The 23,066-nt window shown below is 40.7% G+C and overlaps 2 protein-coding genes across 3 annotated transcripts; one reads left to right on the top strand and one right to left on the bottom strand.

Annotated features, from left to right (window-relative positions):
- Positions 1-3,536: 3,536 nt before the first annotated feature.
- On the top strand, positions 3,537-10,917 carry LOC139774462 (sterol O-acyltransferase 1). Of its 2 annotated transcripts, XM_071709747.1 has the most exons (10): positions 3,537-3,998; positions 4,911-4,981; positions 5,208-5,344; positions 6,102-6,269; positions 6,802-6,950; positions 7,289-7,428; positions 7,855-8,018; positions 8,291-8,564; positions 8,986-9,435; positions 9,970-10,917. In XM_071709747.1, the coding sequence occupies exons 1-9, from the start codon at positions 3,923-3,925 to the stop codon at positions 9,415-9,417; spliced, it is 1,611 nt and encodes a 536-aa protein (XP_071565848.1). In that variant the 5' UTR covers positions 3,537-3,922; the 3' UTR covers positions 9,418-9,435; positions 9,970-10,917. The 2 variants fall into 2 exon arrangements, with proteins under 2 accessions (XP_071565848.1, XP_071565847.1); XM_071709746.1 differs by having other exon boundaries at positions 8,986-10,917.
- A 78-nt stretch (positions 10,918-10,995) lies between these two features.
- Positions 10,996-22,972, bottom strand: Med1 (Mediator complex subunit 1). The gene is made up of 8 exons (XM_071709728.1): positions 22,418-22,972; positions 21,914-22,059; positions 21,708-21,841; positions 21,445-21,583; positions 21,140-21,359; positions 20,603-20,828; positions 20,036-20,267; positions 10,996-19,952 (listed from the first exon to the last, which is right to left on the bottom strand). The coding sequence occupies exons 1-8, from the start codon at positions 22,446-22,448 to the stop codon at positions 15,021-15,023; spliced, it is 6,060 nt and encodes a 2,019-aa protein (XP_071565829.1). The 5' UTR covers positions 22,449-22,972; the 3' UTR covers positions 10,996-15,020.
- Between the last annotated feature and the right edge of the window lie 94 nt (positions 22,973-23,066).

The following is a 23,066-nucleotide window of genomic DNA, read 5'->3' as shown; positions in this document are numbered from 1 at the left end:
ACACGTTAATCGATGAATTTATATGTATAATACGAATCATCCAAATACATATACATAGTATGCGTTCATATACATACGTATGTATAAAAATTGATTTGCCCTCAGATCTGGGGCACCCCATATGTATATGTCTTGCGTACATACGTGTACGTGTACGTATATGCATTTACATCATCAGAATCACAGATCACTCTTCGCGTTAAGATATTAAAGTGGCTTAGTGGCAGAAAGGTTGAGTAATAATAACAGCGTGTGTCGCGCGATACAAAAGCTCTAAAGACTACGGCGAACGCGTTTCAATTGCTTTAATTATTTCAAATTATCTCGATATTGCGAGCGATTATAAGGGAGCGCGTGATCCGACTATATTTTTATTCGATATTAAATGTAACGGTAATTTAATTCATGCCTGCATGTCGAGATTGTCAAAACGTTAACGCGTTCCTTCAGGAAATCACGGATCGGCAAATTTTTTGCAGTTAATCGAGTAAATGCCGACATTGACGCCGACAACGCAAGAAGCAGATGATAGAATATAATTCCTCGCGCGCGTTGGTCGTTCGAACTCTCCTGACTTCCGACCTAAACAAGAATTGCGGCTGTGATTTTGATAATAAAACAAACAAAAAAATTAGTTCGGCGTAAACAACAACAGTACACATTATATTTCACGCACACATGCGTTAATATACAACTTCTATTAACGCATTTTTTAGTTCCGTACAAAAAATTCAAGCGTACGTAAATATGCGTACGAGATAATATCGCATTAGGTGATAATTGCATCGATGATATTAATATATCGTTTTGAGAAAGCACTTAATTTTTTCTCAAGAGCGGTATTTTTACATTTAATAACTTCGCGCGATAATCTTATTTTAAGAAATAATCTCTATTGCATCATACACGTATCAAAAATATTAATATTTCTACTTCAAGGATCATCTGTCTTGTGAATAGAGAGAAACATTTTAAAATATGTATTTTTACGTAAACGTTTACAATTGCAAAAACTCTGTATACACTGAGAGAAATGTTTTGTTGAAACTACCAAATTTTGTTACAGTAACAAAAATGTTTTGTTGAAACAACCAAAATTAACCAAAATTTTGTTACAGTAACAAAATTTTGGTTGTTTCAACAAAACTTTCTTCAGCATTTCTCTCAGTGTATCTTATATCAATATATCTTATAATATACGATAGTCAGTACGAAAGTATAAATTCCTCCAAATTTTTTTCTTTCGAATCTGCCGTCATAGAAAATTCGCGTTTTACTAAATTGTTACTTGAAGTCTCTAGTTGCACTATGTTGAGTGGTGTTATGATTATTTACGTGAGTGTGTCACACGAGCAGTTCGAACTGGTGTGTGTTTCAGATATGCGTAACAGATAAGAGTAGGTAGTGATTGAACTTCTTACCGTGAAAGAAGTGAGTCCTATTGAAATCCATTCGCATTTCAGAAATTGTGTTATCATAAACATTTCTGAGACGCGAATAAATTTCAATGTCTTTCAGCAGAAAAAGCAACTCAGCGAGCAATCAGTATTTTTTTTAAATAATTGGACCTTGTCTTTAGTTCTTCCTTGGAATCAAGTGTAGAAATCAATCGTAATAAAGAATCATTGTGCGCTCATTGAACTGCTTTCTCCGCTGAACGCAGCTACTAGAACTCACTTCTTCCACAGTAATTATAAGAAATTCAACCACTGCCCTTATCTGTTATGCATATCTGAAACACACACCAGTTCGAACTGCTCGTGTGACACATTCACGTAAATGATCACAACACCACTCAACATGGAGACTTTAAGTAAACACAACTCAGTGAAACACAAAATTTTCTATGGCGACAGATTCAAAAGAAAAAAATTAGAAGGCATTACTCTCGTACCGACCCTCGTATAAATGTAAAATTGTATGTGTGTGATAATCATAGATACACAACGTGTAATAAATAAAATTTTCAAAGCGGAAACTTGTTTATTTCCCTCTTGTCAGTGATTGGCAGAATTATGAGAAAAAGAATAGAAGGCGGTAGAAAAAAAAACTTGAGAGATTTATATCACGTGTGTTCCTTATTGCTTATCACAATACGTGCATGCACATATCACTCACGCTCGCATCGCGGGGAAGGTTTAAAGGTCAGGCAAATCATAAGGATTAGTGCGCGGATCATCTAATTGTAAGTAGTAACAGGCGAAGCTGTCGTGTCGCAAATCGTGCATATGTACTATATATTTACGACTTATATATATGTATATATATAAAATTATATATATTTTGTATAAAGCCATTTTGCGAAAAACTATCCGACAATATGAGATAATCGCGCGCGAGGCCGATATCTGAGACGGCAAATTATAATAATTTAAGCACAAAGTAGCAAAAAAAAGTCGACTATCGCCAAAAAGGTCAAGAAATACAAAGATACGGAAAATACGTGATAAAACGTTATTAGATTGTCCTGTTTCTACGGCAATCATCTTGAAATAAAAAAGACATTGACGTCGAAATTTTTCTTATCAAACAGATGTCAGAGGGGATCAGGTTTATCGCAACTTTCTCACTTTCATTATATTATCGTATGTCTCTGCAATTAAGCAACAAATTAAGATTCCGTTGAGGTAAAGTCCGCTTGAGATTAACTGAAGAGTATAATTTTGCAACCAGGTATTTGTTTCATAAAATTTGTCAAGAGATCCTTATTTTCAATAAATTTATTATTTGACAGCGATAACCTGCACAGTATTTTCGTTAAGAGAAAAAAATCAATGCTAAATCAGCCAAAGAAAAATGCACTGGAAAAACGGGATATTCTACGTAAAGTCAAAAGCAATTCGAAAATAAAACAGAACATTTTTGAAAATTGACGCTTACAATGATAATAGTATTTGAATTAATAAGTATGCACAAAATATGTTTCAATTTTACTTTCAAAAATATTTTCTATTTTAAATTTCAATTTTTCCAACATATAGATTCTAAAATTGCAAAATTTATTGAATTTAAAAATACAATTTATTTTTCAAAATATCACAAAAGAACAACTGTTATAAATATAATTATTATTGTTAAAATTTTATCTAGGAATTACATTAACAAATAGAATATAATGCGGACATAACATATGTATCGCCGAATATAAAAAATAAAATATCCTATGTATTATATTATATGTCCAGCGTATGTTTGACACGCGTACTTTTAAACATGTTCTTACAACATCGGAACATAATATAAAATATTAAAGACATGTTTTAAACGAAAGAAATATAACAAAATTTGTTGCTTTTGAGGAAAAATATCTATCGAGTGACAATGTGTGTGTGTGTGTGTGTGTGTGTTTTTTATTAGCACGTGTTTGAGAGCGCGTGTTTCTCTTAAATTCGAATAATATTGATTCGGAAAGATTAATCTCGGTACGCGGAGACGCACGAAAAACAATCGACGTAAGTACATGTGTACGGCGCGACGTCACACAGTCATCCCGAGGATCTATCAGTCGAAGTACACATGTCCCCTCGAGCTAGATCAGTGCGTACTGTACTCATGGCGCGGCGGGGTGATAAGCGTGATCGAATCCATTTAGATTCAGATAGTCCGCGTGCACGAAGCGGAGCGTGCATAGTCGAGACCGGGATTGAGCAGATCGCGCCTCGCCCGTCAAATATCGTCGAAACCGTGTTGTACTCTTGGAAATCCTGAAAGAAAATCAACGATTGCTAATTAAAAATTGATAGTAACGTATCGTGCGCGATTGCTGGATTACGAGTGTATTATGTTCGGAGAGCTTCGATCACGCACATTTGAGAATCTGAGAGGCTCCGATTTGTCCTTATAAACCGGTACGGAGCCGTTGACTTTGCAATAGGACCGCAAATCGCTCAAATTCGGACCCTCGGACCGTCCTCATTCAGTCATGAATTCTGTTATAGAAAATTTAAACGTTAAAAGTTCCGGTGTCACGAGCGGTCTTCACGAGAAAAATAAAGATGGTAAGTAAATGACTATTAATCGTAAGACGCATAAAAATCCGAATTTTCAAGATAATTAAATTCTTAATTATCTTGATCATTATAACTATCTTGATTAAGATAGTTGAATGCCGCAAGAGACTTGAAATTTTACGATAGATATTTTTAAAAATAATTTCTAGTATTTTTGGTCTTCAGTTTTTCTAATCTTTTTATTTAAAACAGACAGATGTAAATCAATATACTTTTTAAATTTTATTAATGCATATTTATTAAGAGTTAATTATATTTACTAATGCACCTTTATTAATTTCTAATATTAGATTGATATATTTACTAAATTTCAGAGAAATTATCTTTTTTGATTGAAATTTATCGAAAACATTTTCTTTACTTATTTCAGTTTTATTTTAATTTAATAATTTTGTTAGGAAACCGTGTTTAATTAATTTCTCCTATGCGAAGTTTACATCGAATTTTAATGAGCTTATTATTCGCAATTTTATGTCTCATGTTTTATGTATTATAAATATATTTATGAACGTGTTTACGACCGAGTGTTCGACGAGCTAAGGTTTTGTGTATTTATATACTAAGCCGTCTGTATTGGTTGGAGACCTCCTTACAACTGTGATAACTTTTCAAAGTTGATAATGAACGTTGATACTAATATATATCAAGAAATTGAGAGAGAGAGAGAGAGAGAGAGAGAGAGAGAGAGAGAGAGAGAGAGAGAGTGTTTATTTTAGAAAAAGTCAATGAAGTCATGAGCATGTCGATTCATAAAAGTTATTCGGCGCAGTTAGTGCGCATGAACTCCAGATTCTTGATAAATATAAATCTACTCTCGCGTCAATCCGATATTTATTATCTGTGTTTTCTTTATCTGTATATGTAGATATACATATCTGCAGTGTACTATTCTCTTTTCAGCGGCCAACGGAAATGCGTCCACGGGTGTTTTACGTGAGGCGACCACCGATGTATTACGAAAAAGAATACAGGTGCGAAAGAATATCACTGACCTTGACTTAATCCGTGATTGGACTTAATGGAATGTGAATTAAGTAGTTTCGCGTTAAGTTTATCGAGCTAATGATCGTTGAAAAAACGCGACGGTGTCAGAGAGCCGTCACTCGAAATTTTTAACCGATAAGATATGATTTCGTAAGAGATAACGTGCCTCTCTCCGGCTTATTGTTTTTTGTTGTAAGATGCATTTCTTCACAGGAAATAAAAGAGGATGTTTTGGGACACGTTAACAACCGTATTAACGACATGATGTCCGAGGTTTTGCAGAAAATAGATGTACCATCGGGGAAGAATGGAGAATTTTCGTACAGCACGGACAAATATCGCGACAAAAGGTGAGGAATTATATTCTCGTTACGTGCAAATCGGAATCATTAGAAGAGAGAGAGAGAGAGAGAGAGAGAGAGAAAGAGAGAGCAAAAAAATGCAAGGTATCTACGAAATATAGAGTACAGTAAATAGATAAAAATATTTGAAAGAATATAATAAAATTTATACACACTATATAATTCTTTCCATGCTTTGGAATTTTGCCACATGTTTTGATATTAAAAATGTTATATCTAATAAAGTATAACATGATTGTGAAGCTGAATATCTCGAAAAAATTATTCCGAGGTATATTTTTAATGTATCTACGAGAAAATATATAATGCAGTAGATATTAGAATAAACAAGAGATAGATAATAATTGGAATTCTCTTGCATCGTATCTTCTCTCATTATATTTAGGCCGTAAAGTTTCAAAGGTGTGTAAGTTCATATCTATATCTAAAAAACTAATCAGCCTTGTCTAGCCTCGATTTAATTTCTTATCATTAATAGTCAATCGGCAAATGAAGTTATATAAATAGTCAAATTGCGAATGAAGATGAAGGAATTAAAAAAGAAATTCCTGAATATGCATTTTTAACAGTTGCCGCAGTATTTCATAATGATGGATTAACATTACGTTAAAAGCACATTTTTTTCTGTTAAAGCAAGAATGTGAACTTAGCAAACTTGCACTTAGACAATTAGACGTATCGATAAAATATATGATTGTGTATTTGCAATATGGGTATCATGTTTACATCTCTGATATTCCTGCAGGGAATCCAGCAAAAAAGATGCGCTGCCGGTTAAGGAGTTCCTTGAGAGGAATTCATTGCTCACCGATCTCTTCGAGATCCCGCACATTCGCACGGTTTATAATCTGTTCATGGTGACCCTCATACTCATGTTTTTCAACAATGTCGCGTCTGATATGGAATCGGGAACGTAAGTTCGCAACGTGGGAAACATAACATATTTAAAATATATTTTTATTATTTATAATGCCAATTAAATAAATATTTTTAGTCAAAACGTTTCTAAATTTAGTCTTAAAAATTTTTAAATATTTTTAGTTTAAAAATTTTAAAAGATATTTTGCGATGTTACGCAGTGGATTTTACACTCTATCGTAATTTTGTATTTATAATGTCTCATCAATCAAGCTGTGCACTTTTTATCTGAAGTATGACGAGTTATCGGGGTTGAAGTAAACGGCACAGTCATTTCATTATTGCGTCTGGAAAATTACTCGCGACAAGAGACGATAATTAAAATATCTATGCACTTATTCCAAGTGCGATGAATCTCCGTAAGAAAATAGAAAAATTTAATTAATGAATTAATTATGGGGTAACTTGGTCGGACTTAAGATATTTGTTGTTCATGTAAATTGTATGTTTCCTATGACATATGTCAACTATGCTTTAGTTCTTACCGCCTAATTTCCCTTTTTTAATTATTAATATAATTGTTAAAGGGTCCGCGTTGGTACCAAAACGTTACGAATTGGTTTCGCAAAGTTCTCAACGTGCCTCTATACTTGGTCGTTCATGCAGGCTTCGACATTCGGTGTCTACGTGGCCTTCACCCTCTGGGCGCACCAGCGACTCCGATTCTTGCCAAAATGTAACGATCTCTTCCATTCAAACTTAGATGAATGTACTTAATTTAATCATTAAGAAAGTTAAATCGATTAAGAAAAATTTGAAGTAAGATTAGAGTAATTTGATTGAAATAAGCATGCATATAAAATAAAATCTCAAATTTTTTGTCAAAAAATAATTATAAAATAATGATTGATTAATTGATCTGAGATATAGTGCACAACAACATAGTGTAAAAATAATTGACCAGAATAATTGTAAAGATTTTTAGATTTAATTGATTAAAATTTATATTAGACAATATTGTTTGATTTAATTTAAATGATCAAATTTAATTGTAACGATTTTTCCTTTTTGCAGCCTCCATCCGGAAATTTTGGGATTACGGCTGGCTATCAACATTTATATTGTATCAAGTTCTCTTCATCGTTTTTCCTGTCAAGGTGCTGCTCGACAAGGATTTGTCCATAGGTTGCAGTTTCATTGTTCTTTTAGAACAAGTACGCATCTTTAGAAACCTACACTTATAGCCGTGTTGAATAATGACGTTAGAAGCGAAAAAAGTGTGAATTTTTCTTGCAAAGTATAAGTCAAAACAAATCAATTTTCTCGCATCATTTATATTCAATAGTACAAATTGGTAACGTGTCGAAGACTTTCTTTCCGATTCGCGAATTAATAAGAACTGTGCGATGAATCACGAGATTTATTCTTGCTAGAAATGTGGAACGTATGGAAATTAAATTGGACGTGCGTTTAGTGAGAATAAAAAAAAGAGTTTTCGGTAGAAGAGATATTAACGTAATTCGTATTTAAATGAGTTAGTATTTATGTAATAATTATCTTGGATATATTATTTCAATATTGACTACTGTCGATGTTGGAGCAAGGATTCTTTCTATTCGAAACGATATTTGCTTCTTTAGATACGCATGATGATGAAGAGTCATGCTTTCGTCAGGAGTGCGGCACCTAGGTTTTTGTCGTATAAACCCCATAACGAAACTCCACGACCGAGCGGCCCCAGGTTCTCACAATATTTGTACTTCCTGTTTGCACCAACTCTTGTGTACCGCGACGAATATCCCAGGTAAAGACAGTTTGATATTTCATGATTTTTTTCGGGGACATAGCAATCTGATCTTATAACTGTGCGATAAAAGAGATAACTCTAGTCGCATAATTATCAGATTTAATTTGTTATTCAGCAGTATTGGGTCCAAACGACTTAAGAAACTTTAGGGAAAACTTCGAAGATCGTCCGCGAAATGTACAAGCAAAAAAAAATACAATTGACGATAATAAATTAATATTAAGAGACTTTAGAAGAAAGCGTATTTAAACACGAATGATTTTTCTTAGGACGAAAAGAATCAGGTGGATGGTAGTGATTTGGAATTTTGCCGAAGTCGGCCTAGCGATCTTCTATCTCGCCTTCATCTTTGAGCGCTATGTAGACCCGGTCTATGTTACGTTCGGCATACAACATCTGGAACAGAAGTGGCTCGTTAAGACTATCATCGAGTCTAGTCTACCCGGCACTCTCTACTTCATTACCGGACAATACCTCCTGCTGCACGCGTGGATGAACGCTTGGGCGGAAATGCTGCGGTTCGCCGACCGTTTGTTTTACAAGGTGAATATACTCACCCCCCCCCCCTTCAGTACTTAATCTGCCTCGCAAAAATTATATGTGAGAGATATGCAAATATCTTTTACGCACTGTATAGTTTTAATATAAGCGATAGCTTCAATATAGACGATAACTTCAATATACGTAATAGGTAATAGTAAGAAGTTCCCGTGAAACACAAACCATCATATAACAATATAACAGAAGCATCTCAGGTTACATTTTGAAGCTTTGAAATGACTCCCGAAACTTGTTTGCATAATTTCATGAAAGACGCATATTCGAGATAAATATTTCCCTCACGCGAGAGAATTCGCGATATTGTACCGATATTGTACCAATTCCGATAATTTTTCAGACACTATTATGGACTGTCGACTTTTGTAAAATGCAACTTTGTGAATTATTGTGTCGTTTGTTACAGGATTGGTGGAACTGCACGACTTACCACAGGTACTACCGCACGTGGAACGTGGTAGTGCACGACTGGCTATACACGTATATCTATAAAGATATGTATGAGATCGTGGTACCACGCAATCGTACGCTGTCAGCAACCACCGTATTCCTCGTCTCCGCCATCGTCCACGAGTACATACTCGCGTTCGCATTCCGCTTCTTCTATCCGGTGATGTTTATTTTATTCGGCGGCATAGGTTTCGCCATGTTCTTCGTCCGCAAAATCATCACCAGCAACGTTTTCATGTGGTTATCCTGGAGTCTCGGCAACGGCATCATGTTCAGTCTATATCCGATGGAGTGCTACGCCCGGTGCAACTGTCCACCTCATTCCAATTACTACTTGGACCTGTTTATACCGCGAAGCTGGACCTGTCAAGGACAATTTGACGCGTAGATCGTCCTATTCGCAGTGGTGAAATATCTTTTCATTGGACGATGTATTCCCCGTGCTCTGCTATCAGACACTGTTTATGAAGACTGTTATGTACGAGTTTGTGTAATTAGTTTGGTGTTAAACTGATTAGAGCGGAGAATAGTTCGTTGACATAAAATCATAATAAGACCAATGGAGGTCTAAACGCAATTGTCAATGAACAGTAATTCATCTATGAAATTGCACGGTCTTAAATTTTGAATTATTTTTGGATTATGAAGGTAACTGCAACTTTTTCGCCGAGACATTAATTCAAATTCAAAATGGACGAAAGTATTTTTTGCACTTTTGCTGGAACCTACCTGCTTGTCATAACTGATGACCTTCTTGACTCGCGTGATTTTCAAACTGTATTGTACTAAGCGAAGTGATAATATATTGCTCTTTCATGTTTCTCAGTGAAAATTATTAACTTTACAGTCGAAGATGTAAAGTACGGAGAAAAACTCAATCCAACTTATTTTTCGAAGATGCTAGACTATGATCGATTCGTTTATTTATTTATTATTTCAGATTCCGTGTCTCTCCTCCTAAGAAGTCTTCCAAGCTTCGTTTCTAGTTGCTCCTTCTTTTTCTTATTTTAAATTTCATTAAATTTAAAATTACGATTGGATTCGTGAATTATTCACAGAGAAACTAGAAAGGAAAACAATGCTGTTGTAATAAACGGCATGATATAAAATAAAAAAAGATATATAAAACTTATCCAAGGTGAAGCGGTATCATTGTGTGCAAATCGTTATATAATTTCCAACTACGAGGGGCGTCCAAATATAAATATAATAATGATTTGATTATTAAAAAGAAATCAAAAACAACGCACAGGTTTCAGTTACCTCACTTTTCAGGGTAGTCTCCCTCTTTTGCAATGCACTGCGATTGCGCCATCGGTCCGGTAACTTCTGTAATCGCGTAAAAAAACATTTTTTGGCTGCAGACGCACTCTCGAACAGCTGCGATGACTTCCTCATTACAGGTGAACTTCGATCCTTCTAAAAACTCGGATTACTATCTCTTTGGACCACTGAAAGAGTTTTTAGGCTATTTTGACAGCCATCCGTAACAGCCAAAGGACAGAAGTAGCTGTTCGAGAGTGGGTCTGCAGTCAAAAAATTTTTTCTTAACGCGGAATACGGAAGTTACCGGACCGATGCCGCGATGGCGAAGTTGCATTGCAAAGCAGAGAGAAACTATCTTGAAGGTGGTAACTGAAACCTGTGTTGGTTTTGGTTTTTTTTTGTAATAATCAAATTATCATTTATATTTAAACGCTCCTCATATTTTAATCAATAGAAGTAAAATCTGTATATAGAAAATACGTGATATATCGAGAGGGCTCGGAAGTCCTCTTAGACTTAATGATGACGCTCGATATCTTGAATTTCGAATTAATTGTAATTAGTTTTGTGTAAAAAGGAATGTGCAAGAGTCATTAAAAATAAACGCAAGTTTATATAAAAAGGGATAATTTTTATAATTGAAATTTTACATATCCCTCTCGATTTCCGCATAGTAACGAAGAAGACGTATACGTATATCTTCCGCCCTATACAAATTAATTTATTTCATACAGTCGATACGCATATACAATCCTCTTCATAATTTATATAATTATTTTCTTTTCACTTTATGATATATATATATATATATATTTACATAACTCATGCTTCCTCCCTTTTTCTTCCTTTCCTTCTCTATCTCGCGCTTACAAAGAACAAAATTCAATGAGAAAAAATAGGAGACAAGTACACGTCCACGCGTACATATAATACACAGTTCATTGATTTCTCCTAACTTTACACGACTTTTGAGTCCCGTTTTCGATCTCGATACTGCGACGAAGCTACTTCTTCGTCAAGTTTCTCCGCAAAAATAATCTATACAACGAGAATCGCTCTTTTGCCGACACATTCGGCTCTTTCTCTCACCGTCTCTCTTCATCTCTGTCATTCTCTCTTCCTCTCCGATTTCTACTAGATCAAAAAATAGAGGAGGTGACCATATCTTATATTTATAGGGTTGTACATATCTTATTTATAAACATTTGTACCTAAATTTGCGCTCGTCCGCTCAGGCAGTCGCATAGTACTGCATAGTACGTCGCGATGCAATACGATTAACGATCTTGAAAGCTACAGATCAGATCTCCTTTGTTCTCTAAAGTCAATCCTCTATTCCAGGCTTTCCTAACTGAGCTGTCTCTTTCTAAATTTAAATCTCGTGACTGAGATAGAGGGTGAAGACATTTTCATTCATACATAGGGGAACGGGGGATAGCCCCGGACATTATTGAAATTCAAGTATACGGCGTATCTATGGCCATTGTTTAAACATTCTAAAGATTTTTCATAGGCGTCAGTTGACGCTCGAAATCAAGTTCGGGTAAGTTATATTAGTATAATGACGCCGATATTCTGACGCGCAATGAAAAATGTTTTCATGCGTCAATTTTTGGAATTCGCGTCGAGATGCCAGTTGACGCTAGAAGTTGGGAAATCTGAACTTCTTCAGCGTCGACGCAGAAACAACATGACGTCACAAAATCGTCTTGACGCGCGTCAACTGACGCCCATGAAATCGCACCTTAATACGCCCTTCTGCGTATCTCAACATATGCGGAATGTTTAAACAATGGCCATAGATATACGGTATAATTGAATTTTAATAATGTCCGGGGCTACCCCCCGTTCCCCTACTATTGGAATAAGGATGAGGACTTAAGGGAAATATTGAAGTAGAAGAAATGTCCTTTCCACTGATGTTAAAGTAAAAGAAATCGCACATATACATACGTGTACGTACGATTGTTTAACGTGATCTTCGTTTATTACGGGAAATATGTAGATGTGCGACGAAAACAAACGCGGAAGCGCAACGTTTATCAACAGCACTGCTCTAAAATTCATTAACGACTAATTGGAACAATGAGCTCCTGCTCTCCGACGTTTTACCTTAGGATAAGGTAAGCAGCTATATACAAAGAATCCGTTTGCTGGACGATGTTCGCAACGTACGAGATACCACGTCGATGCGAGCGCGCGAACGATTGTCTGGAAGAATTAATTTTGTACCCAAAATATATAGAAAAACGCTTCTTTCTCTCTCTCTTTCTCTCAGCACTTATTCAAGAGCACCTAATAATAAATAGAGATTTATCTCTTCATTTTCTCTCGTTTTTTTTCTTCGAGATCAACGAGATCGCTGATCTTTCAACCGGTTTCCATAATATTACTTCTAAATCCAGGAAAATAGCGAAATTAATTCACGTCTTTGTACGCTTATTAAATATGTATACTAGACTTAGTATCCTTACTCCTTCCTCACTCTCGTTTGAATTAGCAATTTATTTAATTTTCCATTAACCATTCTGAAGATCTTTTCCTCTTCTTCTTAGACATTCACCTTGCCATAAGGACATAGTATGTTTCTTCTTTTTTTTTATCATTGAATTTCCGATCATCTGGGTCACAATTCTCTATATTTTTTTTTATTCTTCTTGGTTTTTCAAAGGATGCAGTACTTTACCCTATTACCTTGGAATTTGTTTTTATTTCAGTCGCAGGGGAATATTTCATTAGTTTATACTATAAGAACTCTTTGTCATACACTCTGTAGATTTGATTGAATAGAGAAACGCGCTGCTCCTACAAATCACTCCACGCTACACCCGAATTTCAGAGAAAAACAGACGTAGAAGGCACGAGGAGGAAAAGATGTCGCAATACACTCCTCCTGCTCCTCCGCATTCTTTCTTTATCTTTATACACAGCCTTTTTTAAAACTCTCGCTCGCACTGACATCAGAAGCGCATATCGCGCAGCCGGTATTCTCACTCGCATCATTGACAACGAAACAAAATTCCTTCCTAAAGAATTGTTCGAGGAAAGGACCGTTGCGAAAGGCGCTGGCAGAATGTAACATCTCTCGTGAAAAGGGATCACGCAAGAAGGAAAATGGAAATCTTTCTTGGGAGAATTAAAAAAAACGATCGATATACACTTGGCAGTGTTGGAGAATACTTAATACGGCTTGACACGAGCTGCCGCATCATCGCCGAGTCAAGAAACTGGCTAACTTCGAATGATCACATTCGAGTATCCCGGAAGCGCGATATCTCCTGAAGACGGAACAGGATACCGAAACGATGGAAGGATACTGTTGCCGGTAAAAGAAAGGAAGATTTACGACGACGACCGGCAATCTTTGTAGACTGAAAATTTAGAACGCCTCGGCGCAACCGATCCTGATTCGCTTAGACTTTACGCTGCAGATAATAATCCTCCAATTGCGCTTGTCCCAGCTTTCTCAAAATACATTAATTGGACATATACGTTTCATAATTCAATTAAGAAATATAATATACACATTTTGCCTGACGTATCCTTAAGCTGTTATTTTTTAAGAAAGTGTCAAAATCGTTAGTTGTTATATATCCATCTTTTAAAACATCCTAATAGATGTCCAATTCTTGAGGAATGCGCTGTTTATTTTAAAATTGGGAAATGCAGTCCTCGTAATAAACTCGAGTTAAAGTAAATATGTGTACCTTTAAAATATCCAAACCAACTATCTGCTTTCAGCAGTGAGTGTTCACATCATCGATGAAGAAAGGTCCAGTTTCGCTCTAATATTCTTTTCGTGCTAAGCATGAACGACAATGTGAACACATCTATTCAAATTCTATTAAAGAATATCAAAGAGCAACGGGACCGCCACTGTAATCTTTAACGTGAATCAACTCGTACGACGCCAGAAAGACCGAGAAAGGATGTACGATACTTTAAGATAGATCTAGACAAGAGCGCGAACAAATATGAATGACTTTGCTTCAATATATGCGAGCAGTGCCGCAATTCAAATGAGTCGAGAATCAATTGCGACGACAAACATGTTCCATCTCTTTTCTTTAAAAAAAAAAAGCTTTCACTACAGTCGTTCATGTTTATTCGTTTGTCCTTTAGTTTAGTCTGGATCGATCCATTTTGCATCGATCATCATCACACGGTTGAAGTTCTATGGTTCTGCTTGATAGAAACTGGATTTTCGCGCTCGCCAATTTCGCAGTTTCTCTCTCGCTGTTTTTTCTGTAACACGCACACATATTTACGCATACGCATTTCCATTCATCTCTTCGAACGGAAAGCAGAACCGATATACACTCTAGCATTCTTCTCGCATTTAAGCTTCAAGTACATCGACTTGACCGTCCCAGGAATACGAAATATATCTTGGTATTTGAGTCTTTCTGAGTCGGTCATAACGAACATAATGGATTTATCGAAATACGATCATTGATGAGCTTTAACAGGTCAATACGGAGACTACAATAAAAAATCTAGCCAATAACATATATGGAGTGGTCCATCAGAGTAGAGAGAAGGAGAGAATGAGAGAGAGAGAACATTCGAATAATTTATAAATTCGAAAAAAAAGATGGGTACAATTTGTACAATTTTAAGAGAAAAGTTCGGAGTGTTCCCGTTTCCGATGAGACCTCTTCCCCGGTCTAGAACGTAGATGAAAGAAGCGAGTATTCTCTCTTTGTCTTACAGTTTGAGTAATCTTCATTTGCCCATACCGACCAGCGCCTCGTCCATGAGCTCGTCGTCGGTGATACAGGGTGACGCGGATGAATGGGGGGAGGGTGGAATCACCCGGGGGCTCGGTGCCGGGCTCTTGACGATGTGCACGCTGACGGACGGACTCGCGACAGGCGGGAATGGAGCCGGAAGCGGCGGTGGGGGCGGGGGTGGAGGTGGGGTATTGCGACGCACCGTTGGCGCGGCCTGGGTCATCGCCCGCTCCGGGATTGTTGTCAAGTGATGCTGCGTCAAGGAGGCCGGCAGACCGTGACTTCCCTTCGTCATTGGATCTTTATTCGTCGCGGAGAAGTCCAGCAGCATCTCTGCCGCCGCCGCGGCTGCCGTTGCCGCTACCTCCTGTTCTCCACTACCACTATTGCCACTGCCGCCACCGCCGACGCTGTCGGATGTCATGACGCTCGGATTACCATCAGACGTAGTCGCGACGCCGCCCAACGACGAGAAAATCGACGACGATGATGACGAGGAAGATGATGATGTGGAGGAAGACGATGACGACGACGACGACGACGACGATGACGACGACGACGATGACGAAGATGACGTCTGCTGCTGTTTCTTCTCCTCGACGGTGATCTTATTGTATTTGGTTTGCAAAGCTGCCTGATCGGCGGGCTTCGTACTCAGATTCAGGCTCTCGGCAACGATGGCGGCGCCGCTCGGCGCGGTCGAAGCGCTGGAACCCGTCATCGTTGCGTAGGACTTGGCACCTGACGACGCCAACTGATCGGGAACGTTGCCCTTGGGGAGAATCCCGCTGGCGGTTGTGTCGTCGATCTTGCCAAGGAACTGCTGACCTGTCGACGTTTGTCTCATTCCTAAATCCTTGCAAGAGTCGCGAGAAGGCTCGTCCACCATCGGTTGAATGCACAGATTTGTAGGTACATCTGGATCGGCAGCCGATTGCGGAGGCAGCATCAACCCAGCGTTCTCCCCGACGAGATTCAAGGATATCGCACCGGCGGCGGACGTGGCGATTGACAGATTGTCCAGTTTATTCTGTGAATGGTCCCGTCTCGATTGGTCGTCTGGTAGCGACGACTTGGACACCGACACAGTGACGTTGGACAGACCGGTGATCTTACCCTGTTCCTGTTTCAGACCGTCGAGAGTCTGCTTGGCGGAATCGGACAGGATCGACAGCTTATCCGATGATTTGTTCTTATCGCCGGTGTCTGCGACGTTCGCGCGCGCCGACAGCTTCGGTATCTGAAATTTAGTGTCTAGCTGCTTCCTCAAGCCCTCCATCACTAATTGAGGTGGCAGGCTTGCCGGAAGGCTGGAAATAGACGCGTGCGCGGCTAACAGCTTGAATGCGCGCTCGCTCTCGCTCTCTTCGCGCAGAGCGGACGGGCTCGACTTCCTGGCATCGCCGAGACCCTTCGACGCGAATATTCCCTTGTCACCAGATTTCGGAAGTCTAGGCTTGTCTCGGCCTCGACTAAGATCAGTCGCCCCGGAGCTCGTCTTGGGTGAACCGGAAGCTTTGGAGGATGAGCCACCCTTTGATAGGGGGATGCCCCCTGTTGCCGTCGCGCCAGTGATACTCGCACCACCACCAGTATTCGTCGCACCCGAGGAAGAGATGGCGGACTTTATACCGGCGGTGGCCAACATCATCTTCGCGGGAAGCAATTTCTGTGCAGTCTGCAACGTTTGCGGTTTCTTCGATGCCGGTCCAGAATTTACGCCAGGTTTGAGACCCGTATGTGTCTTTGGTGAGCCATTGCTGCCGGCAATTACATTGCTGGATGATGATGACGATGACGAAGAAGCGACGGACGACAAGGAGCTCGAAGATGAAGTCGCAGCTGCCATCATTCCCGACGATAGCTTCAGGTTGGCAGCCGACTGCTTGGAATCCTTGGTACGAGTTTTGTTGATAGTGATCTTGATTCCGTCTGAGCTGTGCTTCACCATGTATTCGGCTGGATTCTTCGTCTCCACGGACGCATTTTTATTGACGCAAGAGGACTTTCCACCTTCGACGATAGTCTTCCCTCCGCTCGACGACGATGAGCCACCGCTGCCGATACTCTTCTCCTTCTGTCCAGTGCTGCTCATTCCGCCAGTATTACCACTGCTGAGACCTGCTGAGGATCCGCTGCCTTTCACGGAACCGCTACCGTTCCCGCAGGCATCGGTTTCGGTACAGTGCTGCGCGTTCTTCAATTTATCGATCACAGCATTGAGAGAACTCTTACGATTCCGTGCCTGTTGCGCCGCAATCGCAGATTTGCTCGCTGCGTCAACCTGGCCAGATGGTGGAGTGCTTCCACCAGAAGCCTGTAGAGAGGAGACCTGTGAAGCTTCGCCACCGCCGGGTGGAATCATCTCCAGCTGCTTCACCTTACCACTGGAGGACTTAGTTTTGGGACTCTGATGGCCACTGCCCGAACCGCCGGATGACCCGACGGATGACGTTCGTCTCTCTTTATCTCCACGACCGGAAGAATCCTTACCGGAGGACGAAGAGGAGGACTTAACTTTGGATGGGGTCGTTGTCGTGTCGGAAGAGCTGCTGCCGCTGCTCTTACTAGACGGTGAGTTTGCCGCCGATTTCAGGGCTGACATACTGGGTTTGCCGCTGCTCGCAGCCGAACTACCATGTTTCGGAGATGAGGTATTGCCATGTTTCGGACTCGCACTAGCAGGTACTGGGACCGGTACAGACACTGCCACGGACGGCACGTTGCCTACTGTGTTGGGCACCGTGGACACGGATAATGACATCGGGACCGACATAGGAACCACCGGAACGTTCGGCGCATTGTGCTTCGGGCTGCTGCCGTAGACGGGTGAGTGCTTCGGACTTTGCACTGATTTGCAGGTCGCTGCTGCCGTCTGACTGGCCTTCAAGGTGGGACTGGATTTACCTACAAGTGTGGCGAGCGAACTCGAATGAGTGGGCGACGGACTGAACTTCCTCACAGCCGCAGGGGAAGTAGGCCGTGAAGATGAGCAACTCAGACTGACGCCAGCACCACCACCGCTCGGCGGTGATTGCTCAATGCTCGGCTTGATGCTCACCGATACCGGCTTCGAGAGTGGGTCTTGCTGTTGCTTACCGCCTGATGGGACTTTGTCCGGTGGACCCATCGGACTATCCTCTCGTTTACGTTTGCGCCGTTTCTCTAGCTTATTCCCGCCGCTCTTGTTATCGTCGGAGCTGCTTTTAGCACTGCTACCACTGCTCTTTCCACCGCCACTCTTCCGTTCGCTTCGCTGCCGATCGTCCGTTGCGCTCGTCAAGCCGCTGGTCTTTGGCGATGGTGCCGGACCGGCAATCGGTGTGATGGTGATCGAGCTCGGTAGATTAGTCTGCGATGGTGAAGAGGCGATGGGTATAATCTCGATGCCAGGTCTCCTTTCCAAACCCATGCCCGTTAGTACGGAATTATAGTTGGTGGTGCTCGCTTGATCCAAGTTACCGCATGAAATCGGAGTAATACTTACTGATGGTGGCACCGGTAGACTTTTGTTACCACTACTTGTTGTCGACGTCTCATCGACGAATATATTTGTTGGGCTCGACTTTTTCTCTTCGCTACCACAGCCACCTCGATTTTTCTTCGACTTGCGCGTTGACGAGGACTCGCGTATCTTTATCAACTCCTCCATATCTTGCTGCTGTTGCTGCTGCTGTTGTTGCTGTTGTTCCCCACCGCTGTGTTGCACCTCCATGATTTCGCTGTCCCTCTCAGAATTGTCGAGATCATAATCCGAGGCGCTCTTATCGAGTATATCGGTAGCGTCCAAATTCGAAAAATCTATGCCGCTTGTCAAACTAGTGGCCGAAGTCGGTGTAGATGTTCTAGTCTCCGATGTGAGATTCTCGCGGCCGCCCGTAGGCGTTCCCAGTGGTGTCGAGTTCTCCGAGCTCGAGCTCTCCAGCAAGATCTCTGTTGCCGTGCTACTGTCTCCGCCGTCACTCTTTCGCTTTGGACTACGCCAAAGACTGTCTGTGCCAGTCTTTCTTTTCCGCGTCTTTTTGCCGCGCTCATTAGTGTTTGAGTTGCCCGTCAGAGAGTTTTTTGCCTGTCCTAGCAGTGCACCAAGCTGCAACGGGTTTAGCATAGAGGCAGAGGCGTTGTTCGTCCCAGTAGTGCTCATCGTCATCGTCGTCGTATCGGATTGGCCGGAATACGACGGAAAACCGATACTATTTTCCGTTCCGGCATCTAAAAAAGACTGCTGTTGCTGTTGTTGCTGCAATTGATTCGATGCTGATTGCTGCGTTTGTCTGCCTCCCATACACCCGTTACTGCCGTTATTCAAACCGGGTTCTTGCTTCACTTTTGTCTCGCCATTCGTAAAGTCCGGCATGCCGGACGCGGTGCCAGATGCGTTTTGTCCACTCTGATCCTTACTGCCGGATCCCAGATTGAGATTGTAGCTACCGTTACTACTGCCGCTGCCGCTGGTCAGATTGTTCATCACTGCAGGTAAAGAGCGACCCTCCCAGATTTTCAGTAACATTCGCATGGTCAACGGAATGCTGAGGCAACGTTGCAGCACCCTACCGCTGAGATCCGACGTCTGTTCCGCGTTCGTTGTCATACTCACGCCGTACAACCGGCATTTAAGCGTCGATATGTCTGTCAGATCCAGTTCCGCGGTGGCCATTGTCTCTTCGTACGGATGCTCCACGCTCACGCTGATGTGCTGCCACGAAAGGGCGCTTACCTCGAGTATGGTCGTATGTTCCGGGTCTTGGCGTGCCATGGGCCGCACGCAGCTCGCGATCAGGCAATTGAACAGCGCTTGCTGCCGCAAGTACACCAGAATTTGCGGCACGTGCGCGGGATGTGTGAAAGGGATACTGCACACCAGCACGCCCTCCATGTTCTTGTTTTCCGTCATAAAGTAGCAGTGCTGCTGATCAGGCAAGGTCTACAAGAAAGAGAGAGAGTTGCACGATGTGTCTCAGGGTATAAAAGATATAAAGAAACATTTTTTTAAATCTTGTCACTTACCACATATAAGCCTCTATTGTTTCGACAATCCAGCTGGCCATCGCTTGCGTGCTGTATTATCAGACTGAGAAGCGGATGTGGCGCCGAGATATCGCCACACTCGAGCTCCGTGACTTTCTGTATCCTCTTCACCAACTCCATGCAGATGGGCATCTTTTTGCCGAGCTTCAACACGAAGCAGGCAGGCAACATGGAGGAATTTGTACTGGTCAATGGAGCATATGAAGGAGTGCTGAAAGAGAGAGGCAATGGAGTAAAGAAGCACAAACTCTTTTTATTGCAACTGTTTTGATTTAAAATAAATCTTGACAAACATGTTTTGATCAACCAACTTTCTCTTTGTGTCTTTCTTATATCTATAAAATGTATTTTGCTAACTTTGTACAAGGGGGACAAAGGAAGCAACGGTCAACTATAGATTAGATATATATATAACCAAGTAATAGAAAATACGCGCAATTAGCGAAAATTTAATTAGAAATATGATTGTAATTGTTTGATTTTTAACAATTACATATGAGAAACGTATAAAGAAATAATGAAAAGATAAAATTTGATGTTGCACACCTCTTGCCTGTAGGACTTCGGTTTACAGTTATAATACTAGAAGTAGGCAGCTTGTGACCTGTCGAACCTTCCATACAAACAGTCACCGAGTGTCCAATCTTTCTTTTAATGATTGTATCAGGATTAAGAGTGTCATAGGTTCGATTCTCTTCGTCGATTAAATCGTATGGTGAGACGAAATACGTCAATTTCATCGGGTGGCCACCTCTTCTTCTTTCCAGAATTCCTACATAACGATAACGTATAGTTGAGTCGCACATCTATTATATATAACAGCAGTGCATATATGTATATGCAAATCTACTTGTGCGTAAATAAATAAATAATGTGGAAACTAGATATAACAGCACTCTTATGCGTAAAGCTGGATGCACAACGAAAAACACAGGCAACAGAAATAGGAAATAATACAGGCAATATTTTGAAAATCTATTGCCCGTGTTATTTCCTATTTTTGGTGCCTATGTTTTTCATTGTGCATCCAACTTAAAATACAATACAAATTATGTAAAAACTGATACATGTCAAATCACTAACCGACGGGACTCTTGTGAACTAGATTGAACGGTTCTTTCATGAACGTTTGCAGCTGTGCCAGAACACCCAGGTCAGCCTCGAGGGATTGTAGAGCGCTGAACGCCTTGCACTTTACTTTCTTGTCAGCGTTCAGCTGATATATCGATGCCAATCCTTCCAGCTGCGTGGTAAAATCGATGAAGTCACCGCGTGACAAAGCCGATGCGAGTGCTTCGCAACTCTGCAACAGGGCGATTTTCAGGATTAATGATAAGAACACGTAACAAGAAAAACATAATCATAACAATTATATCCGTGGATCTTACCTGCTGCTCACTTTTTCCTTCATGATGGATTTTAACATCCCTAACAAGCCCTGACGGCTCTAATAGAACTTCCAAGAAGAACATGTCGGAGGATATGAATATTTCCGTGCCTGGAGGACCAGACATCATGAACTTTAATCTGTGTAATGGGAAAATGGTTTATATTTAAGCTCAATTTATTTTATATGATATATAAGTTACCAAGTAATAAATAAATAAATAAATATTACATTTACTAGATGACAGATTTACAAATGACTCACCCTAACTGCCTTGCTAAACTTTCCAAACGTTCTACCATAGACTGGAAGGAAGTAACCTTGATAGAATGCTGCAGGGTGTCCAAACACTTTTGCAATTGAGTCTTCTCTATGCTGTCAATTGCAAATCGCTTGTCCTACGTAGCAAGAAGCTGTATTTATACCTTGGTATAAGTGTCGAAATGACAAAATAAGTAGAAGTCACTCACCAACATGGCCATACGCATGTTTTTCGCGGTCTCCACTAAAGGTTTAAACGTAGAAGCCTTGGAGCGTAATTTTTCCATCAATAACTCCATTTGCCACTCCTTACCCTTGTCGGAGACAGATCCTCCTCCGGTCAAAGGTTGCCCCGCTGTAAAAGAAATTTTCGATATAGAAGGCACTGCCAATACTAATTACCTTGCTACAGATTAATTCCTCTTATACAGATATAGGTACAACAAATAAATGATAACGTATTTAATCATAATAATTAAGAATTTTAAAGAATTTATTCAGAAATAGAAGAGATTGAAATTAGGTATGTAAAATATAATTGCACGGCTGAACGCTGTAAACCTCTTTAATGATGCATCATTAATAAGGCATATCAAATTCCGTCAATTAATTAATCCACCAGCGATTCGTAATTTCACATGTTACAAAATGATTTTCAAGATTTAGAAAACTAATAAATCGGGATTATGCCAGAATAAAAAAATCTTGCTCACCGTGGGGCTTCTGTCCGTTGGTCGCATCCATGTGCTTCGGTGGTTGGCACAGATGCGTTCGCGGCGTTTGCGCTCCTATGCAGCACGCTATCCGCTATCGCGACGTCGCGATGCTACGCGCGGCAGCTTGATCGACCATGACGGAGTACAGAGCGGCGACGTACAGGCGATTGAGGCGGTACAGACTACTGGTGAGAACTGAGACTTGAGGTGTCAGGTGAGTACAGGATAGACGGGGACCAACGCGAACTGCGAATGCGGTCTCTCGGGTCGTGTGTCGTGTCAGGACGCCAGGCTCGTAGGCTCGTACTCGCCCGGTCGCCACTACGTTCTGCGTGATTCTACCACCGCTTCTCTCGCGACTCGCGAGTCTCGCGTCTCGCGTCTCGCGACTGATCGCCAAATTCTTCCACCCAGTCTAACCTAACCTAGCCTCATCTTGCGTCTCGGGTGTCGTCAGACGGCGGCCGGCGGCACTAGGCGACACTTGCTCCGTTTTGCATGTGTGTGTGTGTGTGTGTGTGCGCGCGCGCGCGCATCATTCACCACCCCATTCACTATGCTACATTCTACAATACTCTACATTTCCGTTACTTCTATAGTCAAAGTTCTACACTTTTTATAGGATACTTTTTTCAATCAATAATAA

This window comes from Temnothorax nylanderi, unplaced genomic scaffold (assembly GCF_030848795.1).
Source record: "Temnothorax nylanderi isolate EJ_2023f unplaced genomic scaffold, tnyl_v1.0 TNYL_tig0081_pilon, whole genome shotgun sequence".
NCBI lineage: Eukaryota > Metazoa > Arthropoda > Insecta > Hymenoptera > Formicidae > Temnothorax > Temnothorax nylanderi.
The sequence above is the reverse complement of the archived record's forward strand: the minus strand, read 5'-3'. Positions and strand labels throughout refer to the sequence as shown.